The sequence below is a fragment of the Natator depressus genome, chromosome 6 (genome assembly GCF_965152275.1).
Source record: "Natator depressus isolate rNatDep1 chromosome 6, rNatDep2.hap1, whole genome shotgun sequence".
Taxonomy (NCBI): domain Eukaryota; kingdom Metazoa; phylum Chordata; order Testudines; family Cheloniidae; genus Natator; species Natator depressus.
The window spans coordinates 63,606,773-63,623,734 of record NC_134239.1 but is presented as its reverse complement, the minus strand read 5'-3'; the positions used below and the strand labels follow the sequence as shown (position 1 = coordinate 63,623,734).

The following is a 16,962-nucleotide window of genomic DNA, read 5'->3' as shown; positions in this document are numbered from 1 at the left end:
CAATAACTGGAGGATTTTTCTCCAATGACATCAGAGGCTGAATAAACAAATATAAAATGCCTTTTAAAAATAGATGTACGTTTAAACTTGCCAGTCATGAGCTCTTTAAATGGTGGGCTATTTACTGCTCCAGAATCACACACACATACAACCACTTTTGGTGTCAGTTCCACTTGCAGATCTAGAGCACTGTGTAACTTACAGAACATGAAAGCTGTAGAGACACCATGTGCATTCACTCCTTGCATTGCTCAACAACAGTCTCCTGTTGGCCACCGGTGAGTGATGTAAGGAGTTGGGATTGACTCCCTATCCCAGCTTCCTCAGCCACCTGGAGATACCCACGTTGTGGAGGTAGGATGGTGATAGTATCTTTAGGGCTTCGGTGGGAAGAGGAGATGATGATGATGATGATGGCCTCTAGCACACTATCTGTGCCAGAAAGAAAATGGCCTTTCAAGTTGTCTGCACAGCAGATGTTGTTCCAAGGACTCTGTCCGCCTCTGGAGAAGGATCTAATTCTCCTTCATGTTCACAGGAGCTGTGCAGATACATGGGCAAGTAATGCCCCAAGAACAAGCCTTTTTATATATTTCAAGTGTTAAGCACGTGCTCTTGCTAATAATGTGGCACTCAGGGTGGACTGTTCAGACCTTAGTTTGCAGCTGGGATTTCCATTCCTTGATCCAAGTTTCAACATGTCTAGTCTTCCTGCAGAATGCCACTGTAATAATGATACACCATGGCTCAAGAGACTTGATTTAGGGAAGGAGGCAGAGAGATTACCAAACAAATCCCAGTTAGATGGAAGGAAAGTCTCACTCTCACCTGGATCATGAAAATCCAAATAAATGTAGGTCTCAATAGCCAGTGGGGAAGGAAGGAAAGGTTTCTCCATCCATCAGATATTTCTATGCCTTAAGATGGAATTGCACGTAAAGGGTATCAAGGACTGTATATTGTAGGGAGAGCTAGAAGATAGCTCAATTGTTAGACAGATTTTGGGGGAAAGGAAAGAACAAACTCAAGTATTTTCTTAGAAACTAGGTAAAGACTCACCCAGAGTCCAGTGTCTGTATCAAATACAAATAAACAGCACTTTCTTTAGGTTAAAAGCGTTTAAGGAAGATTCCCCCAGTTTGACACCTGCCATAGTAGTACCCAGGCATCATAGATCAATTATTGGAGTTGTGGCTTTGAGCGTCTGCTTGTGGCATGGAGAGGGTGTCTCAGGCCACTTGTATGAATAATTTCAGAAAAGACCCAGAATTCTGATTGTCCCATAGCAGACAAGCCTAGACTGCTACATCAATTGAGCATGGAGGCTGAATCCACTTGAATGCATCGCAGAGAGATGCTTTACTGGGGAGGAGAAAAATCAAGTTATGGTAGAAAGTCAAATGAAAAACTAAGTTTCCTGGACATGCTTTCAGACCAGAGATGGGCTGCTAGAGCCAGGGATGGGAGACTTTTACCCTTCACCACAGGTATGTAGCAGGAGACTAAACCACAAGTTTTGGGGTATGGTGTTTTGACACTTTTTCCCCTTCCTGTTTTGTCTCCTGTTTGACAGGCGGAGACAGCAGCCAATCGTATCTGTAAGGTGTTGGCAGTCAATCAGGAGAATGAACAGCTCATGGAAGACTATGAAAAGCTGGCCAGTGATGTAAGTATTCATGGTGCTGTCAATTCCTGGGCAGCGTTGTGTGTATTACATGTATTACTGTGGAGCCTAGATCCTGGACCAGGACACTATTGTGCTAGGCTCTGTACAAACACAGTACTGTGTTTTTAAACCTACAGCCAGATCTCTAGTACTGTAGAATATACACCATCCCATGTTTCCTTAGAAAATGTTTTCTTCCAATAGGTAAAAATGAAAGACTCTGAACTATCTCAGGTGGCAAATGTAATCTACTTTAAAATGGTGGCCATCCGGAGTGGAACAACCTTCAGATTCTCAATTTTATTGAAAGAAATCATTGTATCACTAAAACTAAAGAGAGAGAGAGAGAGAGAGTCATTTTAAGAAAAGATGTGCAATATTGTGCAACTTTATTATGTAGCGTCTTTCATGCGTTAGAGTTATGTAAATCATACTGGGGAAGAGAAGTTAAAGGTCTAGGCAAGGAAAAAAATAAGCATTCACTAACATTTGGAAAGAGTCTATATATGATAGAAACTAAAGACTGTTCCAGATAGCAGAAGCTGCAAGGAGAAGGCTCACACATAGACAGTTATGAAACTGGAGAAATGATCATAGGAAGCCTGTGGTAGACAAGTAGAGGAAGCAAGGGGGGGAGCAAAGGGACGAGGTCTATAAGCAGGATTGGAGGAAGACCATAAAGAACTTTGAGTACAAAGAGGACAGTTGTAAAATTGATCCTGAAATGAACTGGGAGCCACCACAGTTGTTTTGGGATTGATGTGATGAGATCCCACTGCATTGTAGGAAAGCATGTGGCAGCTTTCTGCTCCACTGGGAGCTGCCCATTGTTTTATCTTCCTGCTGGCTGCCTAGCAGCTGTTTGCTGTGGAAGACTATTCTCAGAGCTGTGCTGACTTCAAAGAAGTTAGAGTGGAAAAATGAAAATGGAGGCAGTAACTTCATTTCTACATCATAGACCCTTCTGTGTCAGAGAGGGCAAATCAGTCACAACAGGGTAGCTCCAACAGAGCTAAAACACTGACAGGCTTGCAGTATTTTTGAACCAAGCAACAGCCCTGTTAAGGTCTAGCATGATCTGAGAACAGAGTTTGGTCTTGATTCTGCAGAACTGAACTATGATTTAACCACATCAAGGCATTCTATGCTGTAATAGTATGCCTCAGCATGGTGGTCTATACAGGGTAGATACCATAAGACCATACTTCTATGAAGTGGTGGACAGCCTTTTCTTAAACCAATTCCCCGTCTTTGGCACAACCCTGCTGGCAACACCCAGTTTCAAACATAAAGTGGACAGTCCCTACTAAGTTCTGAGGACACAAGTAGTTTTAACAAAACCTAAAGTTGGGGCTTAATTTTTAATGATTTTGCAGCTATTCTGACTCCTCCCTCTCGTCCTTGCTGTTTTCAGCTGCTGGAATGGATCCGCCGCACCATTCCTTGGCTGGAGAATCGGGCGCCTGAGAACACTATGCAAGCCATGCAGCAGAAACTGGAGGACTTCCGGGACTACCGCCGCCTGCACAAGCCCCCCAAGGTCCAGGAGAAGTGCCAGCTTGAAATCAATTTCAATACCTTGCAGACCAAGCTGCGGCTCAGCAACAGGCCAGCATTCATGCCTTCAGAGGGGAAAATGGTCTCGGTGAGTTGACGTGCTGAGAGCACAAGGCATCTGTCTACCCTTCTGAATCAAGCTTACTACTTTAGACCATATTATTTGTATTACCATAGCACCTAGGAGCCCTAGTCGTGGATGAGGACCCCATTGTGCAAATACAGAAGAAAAAAATGGTCCCTGCCCCAGAGAGTTTACAGTTCTTGAGTAGAAGATGAGACAGAGACAGGCATGAGAGAAGTGTGGCCATGCCACCCTCATTTTCAATATGAACTACTGGTCACTGTATGCAAGACTCCATTCTGATCAGAACAGTTGGATCAGGATGGGATATTTGCTCACTGGGACCTGTTGTCCTCACACAGACTTTTCCTCCACATTAAGGTCAGAGTGGTAGTCCAGCCTCTGCTTCTCTGTGTACAAATTAGGTCCAGCCCTCAGGCTTCTGGCTAGCTTCCAGTGAAACCTGTGATTGCGTAAACACTGGGTCCATGTGTTTTGAGGCCACAAACTAATTTTTATTGACCTCTTGGATGAAGGAGTGATCAAAGAGGTTTTTTCGTACTAGGAGGCATGTGACTGCCTCTCATGACATTTCACTGCATACATAGATAACAACATGCTGTGAGTGGAAGTGCTTCACAGGGTATCTCTTTTGAGTTCCGGGGTTCTGACCTGCTAAATGCACTCCATCCTGTCAGCTCATCAGCCTGCTGCAAATCTACGTCTCATGACTGTGGAGCCAAACTACAGCCTCCTGTTGCTACAGAGTGATTGGAAGCCTATGGCCCACTTGGATGAATGCTCAAAGCATGATGCTGAAGAATGTTCCCCATCTTCTGAACCAATCTCTTCCTCTCATGCTGCTGTACCTTTTACATCACTGCAGGACATAAACAATGCATGGGGAGGCCTAGAACAGGCTGAGAAGGGCTATGAGGAATGGCTGTTGAATGAGATTCGACGGCTAGAGAGGCTGGATCACCTGGCTGAGAAGTTCCGGCAGAAAGCTTCCATTCACGAGTCCTGGACAGATGGTAATGCCAATGCTAATGCTTCCTTTCGAAAGCATTTTGCCTCTGAAAACATGCCATTGCCTACCTGAAGATACAGAGGGCTGGGTGTCACGGGAGTAATTGTACTGGTCTTTCACATCTAGATTAGAGCTGAGCAAATAATTGGTTCGGTAGCCAAACCAATAATTTTTTGGTTAGTTTTGAATTGAAACTGAATTTTTTTTTTCTTGCTGGGGGGAGGGGGACAGAAAAATTTTAATTTTAAATCAAACAAAATACTTTAAATGGCGATCCGAAGGGGCAGTTTCTAAACAAAATATTGATTCGGATTGACATTTCATTTTGAAAGTGTCACTTTGAAAAGAAAAGTTGAAATGTTTATGATTCCCCCTCCCTGCCCAGCTGAAGGAATTTGCTGAATTCAGCCTGAATTTGTGAATAGTTTTGGTGTCCTGAAAAATGCATTTTCAGCTAATTTACTATTTGCCAATAATAATAATAAAATAATAATAATAATAAAACAATCAATCACCCGGCTCTAATCTAGATACCTGGGTTGGTTGGTTTATTTTTTATTAGTTTGGTCTCCATCCTTGAGCCTAGTTTGGCACAATTTCATTTATTAAACTGGACAGGTCCAAGACTGTAAGGGTAGAGAGTGCTGCATGTGGAAATGTAGATCGATTGGCAGAGCTGGAGGGAGGTGCTTATTACAGCTGGCCAAACTGTTATTGGGTCATGCCAGGTGTAGGGGTGGGTGGGTGTGTGTGTGAGAGAGAGAGTAACTTTCATGAGCACCAACTCCATTCACATTTTTAAGGAGGAAAAAAAAATTTGGAATGTTAGTATTGAGAAGAGATTCAGGTATAGGAAAATAATAATGTAATGAAGTAGCACTTAAGGACTATATTCAGGGCCCCATCGAAATAAGTCTTATACAAACAAACAATATAGTCAGAATGGCCACCATATGGAACATGAGTGTCAGTACATCTCTATCATCTGAGCTGGAAAACTACTGGTTGGCCTGTGCAAATATATGCTTTTAATGTTATGCCCGAAATATATATCGTTGCTAACTCACCTGCTTTATTACCCTTCCAGAACCTCTCTGACAGAGTGATTACAACTATATTCCATTAAAATATATTCTCTAACTAAAATATATTAGCGTGGCCACATTCTGATTGTGTAGACATCTCTCCCTTGTGGCGACATGTCCTGCTTGCCCTTCCAAGCTAGAGACCTCAATCTGGGTCCCAGTGTGACGGACAGCACTCGGTTGAGCAGCGCTGTTGGCAGTTAACACTTAGTACTTACAATCCAAGAGACTCGTCTGAGACTGAAAAGTGTGAATCTCCAAACTGGCCTGTCTTGATTACGGAGTGTTCAAAGGGTTACATTTGGAGTAGTTGTGGGTCCACCATTGTAATGTAAGCTAGTTGGCCTGAACATGGGCATCAAGAATCCATGCCGACTTACTGGTTTCATTCTCCTGTCCTTTGGGTCCCTCTGTAGGTAAGGAGGCAATGCTGCAGCAGAAGGATTATGAAACTGCTACGCTGTCAGAGATAAAGGCCCTGCTGAAGAAACATGAGGCCTTTGAGAGTGACCTAGCTGCTCACCAGGACCGTGTGGAGCAGATTGCTGCTATTGCACAAGAACTCAAGTACGGCTGCTGCCTGGTGCATTTGCCTTTCTAGGAGCTAGAATGGGGACCTTGAAGGCTAATCAGCTTTGCCATCCTGCCCAGCACAATCATAAAACAATCCCTGTTAAGATTTAGAGTGCAGGAATGTAGGAAAATCCCAGTATTTCTGATGGGAGAGGACACTGTCCTCTGATCAGGTGGCAGGAGGGGTTGAAACACATGAGAGGTACGGGTTAGGAAACTCTCTATGTGGGGAAGATTAGCAGTGGTAAGATAGGAGCACATGCTTGATTCTGAGAGGGGATTCCCATCCTCTTCCACCTCAGTGTGCTGCCATTAACTCTTCCCTAAATAGCCTGGTCCTCTTCCTGCTCCTGCGGATTTCAGAACAGTTGCTGTAGGCTATTGCAGTTTTTCAGGATGAGGAATAGCTGTGGTGGTGGTGATTTCTAGTCTCTTCTTGCTAGCTAAGAAAGGGCAACCAGGAAGCTACCCTATAATTCTTTTCCCTCCCTCTCGTATATCAAGCCCTGTTTCGTCTGCCAGGGAGGAGAGATGGACCCATCAATCACAGATTTGTTTGAGCTGACTTGTATGATTTCAAGCAGTGATGTTAGGCCCCTGGGGTCTATGCAGGTGAATAAGGCCCCACACTTCCAGGAGTCTTGCACTATATGCCTGGCCTGGCAGCTAGAGCACGGTCCACACTCCTGACTGACTCCAGGGCCAGTGGGTCCCAAAACAGACTGAATTCCCTGACTGCCTTCCCTTGTCCCTGCTTGGAATGCTGCACTTCAGCTCTACTTGATGCAGGAGTCACAAGGGAAGTGGAGCCTCATCAGTTGGGGAAGCTGGGGTGTGTGGTGGCCACAGTTTGAGGGCAGTTTGTAGGCAGGCAAGAGCTGGTCAATAGCATGTGAGGAAGAGAATTAGCTGGGGCTGCATAAGGACCAGCACAACTTGGTGTTGGCTTCAGTTCTTTATTATTGAAGAATAATTATCCACCCTATCTTGACCTGAACAGCATGACTGGGGTAACATCAGCATTTTTGAGGCTGTGGAGCTGTTTTCTTTACAATATCAGGCTTATTGGATCAGTCCTTCACCAGCAGAGATTTCAGGAATTGCGCCCTTGTCCACTTCAGGAGGTACCTCAGAAGGGGAGGAGAACCAAGTTACTTCTCAATCCCTATGAGCGAAGATTAGAACAAAGGCCAGCTAGTCAATAGGAATTAAAGTGACCCTCCACTTTCAGAGTGCATGTTGCATGTTAGCCAAGCACCCAAATCTCTGATTGCAGCAGAGAGAGAGAGATTGGAGATCACTGGTCCTGGAATGGAAGAGATCATCCCCTTTCAAGCTGTATGAAATGCAGGAGGGAACAGAGGACTCAGTTCACATCCCAAAAACTAACCTCGGGATTGGCATCAATTGCTCTTTGTTAGCAGCCTCAGCAAAAAGGGGCCAAGTAACAGAGCATGGATGCTGATCTACCCTCTCTTGGAGATATTCTAATAAGTCAAGGTTGAGACATGTTGGTTGTGTGGTCTGGAGGAAGCCTGCCCTGCTGCTGTCTGTGCTGGGCTTGTTCAGAGGCTATAGGAGAGTTTCACTATCCAGCACTTTCAAGTGTTATATTCACTCAGTAGTCAAGTCAGTTATGCTACCTGGCATTCAGGATTCTCTGCTGCGTGGCCTGCCTCCTGCCCCAGACACTTCTCAGGCTGGGTGTCATCAAGCTACTCTTTTCCTTTCCTGCTAAATGCAGAACCAAGAGAGAGGTGTGTGTGCACTTCTCTGTCTCCTCACTCTTACAGAACATTGCCCCATGAGTATGAGCATTGCAGGCAGTGTGCTCTAGAGCAGGGGATACGGCAAATCAATTCACGTTTTAATCCTGAGGTTATTTTAAATAAGTTAATGTTCTGTGCAGCTCAGCTGCTCCTGTATGTTCCTCTTTGCCCAAAGGGTGCCTGCAGCATTCTACATCCCTTAGCATGGTTTCTCGCTCTTTGAATCCACAGTGAGGACCTTCTCATTCCCCTTTCCCTGTATACAAGAAGCAGGTATTTAGGCAGCATGGTGTTCTGAAATAGAATGCATTTGGCATGGTTGTTCTCGAAAACCAACATCTCCCAACTTGGACTGAAGTCTCTCAGCTTTTCTCTCCAAGCCCATTTGCCCAAATCTTCCCAACCTGCACCATGAATTGGAAAATAGTCATGGGAAATCAATGGTGGGTTTTTTTTTTCTATTTTATAATCTCCATGTAGCCACGTTCTGAGTGTGATACATGATACCACTCTGTAACATCATGTGCAATGACTCCAAAGCTGGGTACTGTTGATCTCTACAGTCCCCTCATTAGAGGGGGTGGGGGTATTTTGATTATTTCTGTTCTCTGAGATTGATGGGGAATTGTTGATTGTTCCTCCCCTGGGTGTTTTTGTTTAATTTTTCCATTTTTGTTGTTGCTTGTTAGTGAGCTGGATTATTATGACTCACCAAGTGTCAACGCCAGGTGCCAGAAGATATGTGACCAATGGGACAATCTGGGTGCTTTAACCCAGAAACGTAGAGAGGCCTTGGAGGTAAGATGTGCTCATGAAGATTAATCTTGAGTCACATTGGCCTGGCAGTCTGGAGGAATCTTACACTGAATCTTACGCTGATTGTGCTGGGCTTGCTCAGGAGATATTGGAGAGTTTCACTCTCCAGGGCTGACTGCCAGCACTATCAAGTGTTAGACTCACTCAGGAATCTAGTCTGTTATCTCACTTCCTATTCTAGAAGACATTCCCATGGCCCAAGGAGCTTATGATCCAATTTAAACAAAGGCAATGCAATTCAGATAACACAATGCACCAAGGATGATGCAAGTTCAAAACAGGGGTGATACCTATGATCTCTCCCAGATAAATGGTTTTGTGGAAGTCTACCAATGCTTCCTTCCCCCACTGCAGAAAACTGATCATGTGTAACTTGTGCACCCCTTGTAACAGAAGATCACCAGCCCCATGCCTGCCCATTGTTTCAGAAAAAGGTTGAAACCTTGCAGATCCTTGCCCTTGGGATTACAAGGCCATCCAGCAGAGAGAACCTTTCAGGCCCTCTGTTGTTCCTTGCTTATAAGAAACTTGAAGTTGAGGAGCATGATTCACACAGACACATGGTCTTCTCTTTCTCTCTCGTATCATTTGCTGCTGACCTAGAGAACTTCTAGGACCACTCCGTGGTTTCATCAATTCAGCAATAGGATGCCATAAATGCAGGACAGCCAGCAGCCTCCTTTCCTAGCATGGATTCCCACACCAGCTGCAATGCAAACTAGCATTAAGCTTCAGTTCTTCAAACTATTTCCCAAAGCTTCGGTATCCAGACTAGTAAACGAGTGTCATATTTTTACTTCCAGCCCTACATATACCCTTCTAGCCTAGCTGTACCACCAGATTTGGCACCTCTGCATTGCATGAGCTGTTATTGGCATTCCTGTATTTTATAACTTTGCTCTTTTGAAAAATCATTCTTAAAAAAATCAAGTAAGTAAAAAGAAGGGAAAATCAATCTTGTGTAATGACATGATTACATAACAGGATGTTATGGTTCATGTAGCTGATTTAAGTATATGCAAATCAAAAATATTTAAGAAGTCGGTCTTTCCAGTTCCAGACCCTAATTTCAGGAACACTTTTAAAGTAACTTCCTTCTGAGAACACTGAGGGAGCAGGGCCATGGCAAGGAGTGGGGGAGCAGATAAACACAGGAGGAAGGCTCTGCTTAGCCAATTACAAAGCGTGCTGTCCGGTGACTGTTCTCTAATCCTTTTTCTTCTTTTGGGGAATTCCAGAGGACGGAGAAGCTGCTGGAGACAATTGACCAGCTATACCTGGAATATGCAAAACGAGCCGCTCCTTTCAATAACTGGATGGAGGGGGCCATGGAGGATCTGCAGGACACCTTCATTGTTCATACCATAGAGGAGATCCAGGTATATGCAAGTCCTTCCCCGAGATGTGTTTGTGTGCAATCAGACAATACTTTTCACTTGATTATGGCAGGTGGTGTGCTTTTGGTGTTCTGGTGCTTCTGCTTCATCTAGTGATCTTTGGGGGAAAAAATATGAGTTTTTCTCAAATTCTTCAGAAGATCTGGATCCAAATGGATATGAGCCAAGTTTACTCCAGTCTAACTGGATACCAAGACTTGAATGTGGATTTTTCAAGGAGATTTGAGGGTCTTGCTTAAAAATGACTGAGAGTCGAGAGGATCGTGCATTCTTATCCTAATGAGAGGGCTTAAAGCTACTCTCAGGCCCTGTGTGCTATGCCAACAGTCCCATAATTTCCCACCCCCAGTTCCTCTACTCCTCTTGTTTCTTTGATGGCTTCTGTAGTCCTGTGCTGGACAACTACACTGCTGAATATTGTGCTCTCCCCTTTGCTGCTGAGTTACTATTAAGGGTCAAAGCTTTCAAATCTCCATGACGTCATTGGAGGCAACAATTCATCTTCCCCTCTCCTCCCACAAGGCTGCTGTGGAAAGAGCTTATAGTAGCTCCCCATAGTCCTCAGACCTCAGTGTTCCAGGTGCCCTTCTGGGTTCTGAAAGGCCTTGCTATTTCTCCTGCTTGACTAGCACTTGTGAAGATAGCAGACAGTACATGTATTTGCTTGGATTAGGCTGGCTGAGCTGAAGAAACAGGCTTGTCTTGTCTTCAGCTGTTGCTTCATGGTAGCAACTGATTTGTTGGCCATCAGGCTAGGAGACTGTCATTTCCAGGTTAGGTCATTGTGGGGCTGTCTGACAGCAACACTGTACATGAGAGAGAATGCATAGAATGCTGGTGGGCTTTTGGGTGTGGGCTCTGTAGCACTAGCAGTGACCATGAGCTACTGAGTGGAGATGTCATAAATGGTACTGATGCAGCATGAGGCCTATTACTGAGCTAGAGACCTGCCGTTTGCTAAAGTGCTTCCCCATGACCAGCGGTTCTCAAACTGTGGGTCGGGACCCCAAAGTGGGTCACGACCTCATTTTAATGGGTTCGCCAGGGCTGGCTTAGACTTTCTGGGGCCCAGGGCTGAAGGCGAAGCCCCACTGCCTGGGCCAAAGCCCACACTGCCTGGGGCTGAAGCCCTTAGGCTCAGGCTCCAGTCCCCTCCTGGGGCTGTGTAGTAATTTTTGTTGGTAGAAGGGGGTCGTGGTGCAATGAAATTTGAGAACCCCTGTCCTAGACCAGTGAGTTGTTTTAACTCTTCCATACTGTAGATCAAATCTGAATAGCGAGTGCATTTTATGAACACTGCCTTCTCCCATTCATAACTTCATGGACTAAACTCCCCTTCCATTCATACTTCAACTACACCCCTGTGAACACCACAATAGTTGCTTACATAGGAAATTATTTACTAAGTTTAACTGTATATAACATAAGTAGGTTATCAGGCACACATTCTGCTTTCATTCTTCTTTTCCTCTTCCCCGTCTATCTGTACTGTTCACCTCTCTATTCCTACACATGCACCTCTGCTTCCTGGTCCCTTTTGCCACCTCTCCCCCTGCACTTGTTTCCCTGGTCTTTCTCATCTTTTACAGGCTTCCATGCACTCTACAATTACAAACCTAGAAATGGCTGGAAATGAGCCAGTCCCAAATGACTTGCCAGCTGTTCACAAACCATCAGCCAGTGTTCACCAGACCACCTTAGATTATAGTTCGGGAATCGCAGCATTAAGAGTAATAGAAAGGACCAGTTGTGGTCATGGAGAGGGTGCCATTTCAAGCTACAGAGCACTCTGCCAATGGGAATTTGCCAATTTCTCTGGGCTGGAAGCTGTTCACCTAGTTGCAATCCCTGAACAGCCTAGGCCTGCTTCTATTGATTCCACTGTAACCATACTGGATCTGATACAGCCCTACCTGGAGAAAACTAATGCCTATTTGTGCTAGCACTCTTAGTCACCCAGCCGCTATAAAGTAACACTAGTGGTCTGATCTCTTTTTTCCAAAGTCATTGAGTGCTCACAACCCTCATTGCAGGGATCAAGCACTCTGCAAAAATCAGCCCACCAGAGTCTAAAGCAAGATGTATTTGACAGGTCTTGTGATGTTATCTCTGTAGCTAGTCAATATGGGATACAACCAAAGACAGCAAAAATAACTTGCCTCATAACTGCCTGCTTTAATCCAACTATGAAGGTCTGAAAAATGTTTGAGTGCCATAGAAGTGGCTTTTACCTGCTATGGAATGGCCTTTTCTGCACCCTCAGAGATCGATTGCTCTACTGTAGCAGCAGAGGAGTTTCCAAACTGCACTGTTTTTAGTAACACCTTAACATGGAGGATGTCCTTTGACTAATGCTCTTCTTCTCTCTCCTCTGCTGGCGCCTCTGTTTTCCAGGGATTGACCACAGCCCATGAACAGTTCAAGGCCACTTTGCCAGATGCCGACAAGGAGCGACAGGCCATCCTGGGAATCCACAATGAAGTCTCAAAGATTGTCCAGACCTACCATGTCAACATGGCAGGAACCAATCCCTACACGACCATCACCCCACAGGAAATCAATGGCAAATGGGACCACGTGAGTGCTTGGAGCCTTGCACTTTTCTATAAAGGGTATCACCCCAGGAAGTGAATTATTCCCTTTCTAAATTCTCCTGTCCAATGCACAGTACTCAGCTAGAAACATAGAGTTTAAGGCCAGAAGGGATCACCGGATCATCTAGTTTGCCTTACCATATATCACAGGCCACCAACATCACCTAGCACCCACACACTAACCCCAACAACTGAAGTATTACAGCTCACAGACTAAACTATTACAGGTCACAGGCAGAGAATAGGAGGGCCCCAGTGCCCGAGATCCCTGCAATGGCAGCGAAATGATTAAGTGAGATATACCCAGTTAATTCCAGCAAGTGACCCACACTCCATGCTGCAGGGGAAGGTGAAATGCTCCAAGGTCACTGCCAGTCTGACCTTGTGGGAAAATTCCTTCCTGACCCCACATGCGGTGATCAATTAGACTGAGAAGGAGACGAGACCCACCAGCCAAACACCTGAGAGACAGAGCTCTCAGGATCATCTCAGAGCACAGGCCCTGCCGTCTCGCATGATTTTTTTCCAGCACTCGTGTGGGGGCTTAATGTGCTTCAAAGTGCAGAATGTGCAGGCTAAAGAGGAGAACTTGGATTTTCTTTTATTCCCTTCTTGTGCTGATGAAAGATGCTATCCCTAATACCAGTTGTGGTGACGGTCTTTGTGGGCGAATGGCAATTGAACAGAGCCCTTCAACTCATTTAACACAGGCCATCATAGAGTCCTGGGATGTTAACTTCTTTTGGTTATGTATAACTTGGGCTGTATTTAACCATCACCTGTAGAGAAGACAGGTTTTATGTCCCATCCCCTAAGCCAACCAGCCAAGGCCAGACGCTTATGCTTTCTTATTTGTGCACACCCCTTTGCTCCATCCGTTTCTGAACGCATTGTGTCTAGCTTACTGCGCATGAAACACAGGCTGTGCCTTGGTATGTTTTGCTGCAGGTGCGGCAGTTAGTTCCTCGAAGGGATCAAGCCCTGCTGGAAGAGCACACACGCCAGCAACAAAATGAACGACTCCGGAAACAGTTTGGCGCACAGGCTAATGTCATTGGGCCCTGGATCCAAACCAAGATGGAGGTAGCATCTTAATAATTTTGAAACAATCTTTTTTTCCTCTCCTCCGCAATCACAGCGGGCATTCTGTATTGCCTCTTCCTTCAGCCTTTGGGCAATCCTCCCTTCATTCTTCAATAAGAGAGGCTTTCACAGAAAGTCAATGGACAGTGTGTGTGCTGAGATTGTCTCTGGCAAATCCGATGCATGGTACTTTTTTATCCCCGCTCTTTTCAGCAAATACAAAAATGTGGCCTCGAGAAAGGGATGCTGGCACTTGAATACATTCAAAGGGTTTCTCACTTGCTTTACACAAATACAGCAGAAGTTTATTTTGTGTAACCACTTTCATACCATCTGTTTCAAAATGTACTAAAAAATAAACACAATTGTGTGGTAAAGCAGCAGCAGGAGAGAGAATTTTTAAGGGTGAACTTTTTAGCTAAGATTTGAATTAAGGTAAGTTGAGTTAAAGATAAAAGAATACAAGAAGGCTAGTGCTGATGGCAGGATGTGCAAGAGGTGGGGGAGGCTCTTCAAGGAAAACATTTAAGAAGGGAGTCAGTGCTAGATACGCAGAGATGTGAGGAGAAAAAAGCCATGAGAGAAGGAGCACAGAGATAAAGAGCACTAAGTAAGCAGGACAGCAGATATAGTGTGAAGAAAGCATTTTGATCTCTCTCCTAGCTGAGGAAAAGAAAAGTGCTGGCCAGCTTATTCCCTGTCCTTTTAAATTACTTTTACCATAGACATACTGAGAGAGCTCCCAGAGTAATCAGCCGTGCCTTCATCATTTATCATCAGATGTTGCCCAACTAGTGATTCCACTTCATTGTATCCCCTCAGTGTAGGCTGCTTGTCTGCCCTGAGGAAACGCCAATTCTGTTACTGTTTTTTGGGTCAGTGACCCAAGTGGCACAGTTGGAGGTGGTAACACATAATGAAGTTTCTCCTCTTAGCCCCAACTGTTCCCAGCATCATTGCTTTTCCATCTTCTGTCATCCTCTGGCAGAGGGTGGAAGGTAAGGAGGGTAAACCTCCTCACTCAGTAGTTACCCTTGATCAGTTTACTTAAAGGAAGGTGTTGACGAGGTTTTCCACAGAGTGCCAAATAGCCTGATGATTGGGACTTGGCATGTGTGAGAGCATTAGCATGTGTCTGATATGGTGAGCACACAAACGGGTTAGGGAGAAAGGGAAACTGCAACCTGTAGGCTCATAACTAGGGCTACGCATCTGTTATAAAGGTCGCGGAAGTCCCTGATTCTGTGATTTCCAAGACTTCTGTTGACTTCTGCAGGGGCCCGGGTGGCTGACCCCACAACAGCCCAAGCAGTTGGCTCTGGAGCCAGCTGCTCAGGTGGCCCCCAGGACAGCCACACCAGCTGCTGCTCCAGCAGCCCCGAGCAGCAGTCCCTGGCCAGCCCCAGGGGGCGCCCCCAGATGTAATCACGGGTATTTTTAGTAAAAGCCAGAACTTCAGCTGATGTCAACTGGTGTAGTTCCACTGACTTCAGTAGAGCTACAGTGGTTTTGTAACATATGGGGGTCTGACCTCATATGTTTATCTCCTCTCTTTAAAGCCGTGGTCTGTATAGTCTATATGACTTCTTCTTGAAGTATTTTGTCCCATACAGGGAACAGGTAGATACTGTGTGTGTTTAGGCTTGTCCCTCTAATGGGCCCAACTCCCTTGGGTTTGTTTATGCAGGAGATCGGCCGCATTTCCATAGAGATGCATGGGACCCTGGAGGACCAGCTCAGCCATCTCCGGCAGTATGAGAAGAGCATTATTAATTACAAACCAAAGATTGACCAGCTGGAGGGAGACCACCAGCAGATTCAGGAGGCACTCATCTTTGATAACAAGCACACCAATTACACCATGGAGGTAAATGCCTGGAGAAGCCTTCAGCCTGTTGTGTTTTAGCCCCAGCATACAAAACAACCTAAGCTGTGTTGGCCAGATGTAGTTAAGATGAGCATCCCCATATCACCCAGATTCTTTTCCAAAATGCTTGGCTAAACTTTTCACTCATGAAAGTGAGGAACTAACAGCCCTGCTTCACCCACAGAGCCCTGCCAGGGCACCTCAGTTCAGACCTGCAGCTCTATATGCTAATCCAGTTCTGAGTCCTCCCTGAGTAGTTGCGGCTTCAGCAGGTGGTAGATGGGGACCAGTTAAGAACGCCAATGCATCTCGAATGTTTACCTGAGACTTATTAGCTGACTACTTGATAGCTGGATGCCTAATGCTAATAGCCAGGGTGAAGATACTGGTGATAGTGGTGGTGTGGATATGTTATGCATTATTTGTACTATGGTAATGCCTAGAGACCACAACCAGGAACAGGACCTTGCTGTGTTAGGGTCTATACAAATATAGTAAGAGACTCTTGCCTCAAACAATTTAACATCTAAATTGACAAGACATACAATATGTGAGGGGAGAGAATGCAACATACAGGCAGTCCCCTCTCTGACCTCCACCCCAAGTAATGCTCCCTAGAGTTTCAAGGAATAAGACAGCTGTGTATTGTTCTTGTGCTCCATATTTCATTGTAACATTGCAAATCAACTCCCCAGCTGATGATTTTTTTTTAAAAAGTTACTTACTACTAGGGCTGGACAAATAACAGAAAAAAGAATACACCTGAATATATTATGCAATTAACTTCACTGGTATTAGCTGACGAGTATTTGACCAGCTATAGAGCTAGCTGAGTTCCACAAAGTATTTTTGAATAAATTGTTTGACACATACGGGAGAAATTCCCCAAATACTATTCAACCAGCTCTACTCACTAAATTTCTCTCTTTAGCATTGACTTTCCTTTCCTGGCTTCTTTTCACTTTGCTATAATTATTTATGGTGCATCTTTGCTTGAGCTGTCTTCAGAGTGTTTCCTAATTTCCCTTTCTCTCTCTGTTAAGTTCTCTGCCTCCTCCCCTGTATTGTGTCTCTCTCCTATTCCTCTCTTTATAGCTATTCTGTACTTATTCTATCAGTCTTCTCCTTCCAAATCTACCCACCCATATATAGACCTGGGAAATTGTGCCAGATACTTAACAGCCAGAGGACTACATGTATTTAGTAGCCGAAGCCTGATATGAAACATGTGGGGTCCACTGTTCAGGGCCAATGCACAGATGAGTGCCACACCATTTGCCAGACTGCTGGGATCCATACCAGGGTACGATCCCTGGACTCTATTTGGGGGCAGTGAGGGCCTTAATCTTCTGTATCAATCTCTGGCTAGTAGATGTTCATAAATTTAGAGTCATGGGGTTTAAGGCCAGAATCCACCACATCATCTAGTCTGGTGGCCTGTGTATCACAGGCCATCCGCAC

At 45.0% G+C, this 16,962-nt stretch overlaps 1 protein-coding gene across 8 annotated transcripts in view; it reads left to right on the top strand.

Annotated features, from left to right (window-relative positions):
* Nucleotides 1-16,962, top strand: part of ACTN1 (actinin alpha 1) — a 137,882-nt gene that overhangs the window by 108,569 nt on the left and 12,351 nt on the right. For all 8 annotated transcript variants that reach the window (XM_074955537.1, XM_074955533.1, XM_074955531.1 and 5 more), the window contains 9 exons: nucleotides 1,574-1,666; nucleotides 3,081-3,311; nucleotides 4,174-4,321; nucleotides 5,819-5,969; nucleotides 8,434-8,542; nucleotides 9,799-9,939; nucleotides 12,352-12,534; nucleotides 13,500-13,634; nucleotides 15,322-15,501. In XM_074955537.1, the coding sequence (XP_074811638.1) occupies nucleotides 1,574-1,666; nucleotides 3,081-3,311; nucleotides 4,174-4,321; nucleotides 5,819-5,969; nucleotides 8,434-8,542; nucleotides 9,799-9,939; nucleotides 12,352-12,534; nucleotides 13,500-13,634; nucleotides 15,322-15,501 (1,371 nt within the window). The remainder of the gene's footprint in view (nucleotides 1-1,573; nucleotides 1,667-3,080; nucleotides 3,312-4,173; nucleotides 4,322-5,818; nucleotides 5,970-8,433; nucleotides 8,543-9,798; nucleotides 9,940-12,351; nucleotides 12,535-13,499; nucleotides 13,635-15,321; nucleotides 15,502-16,962) is intronic.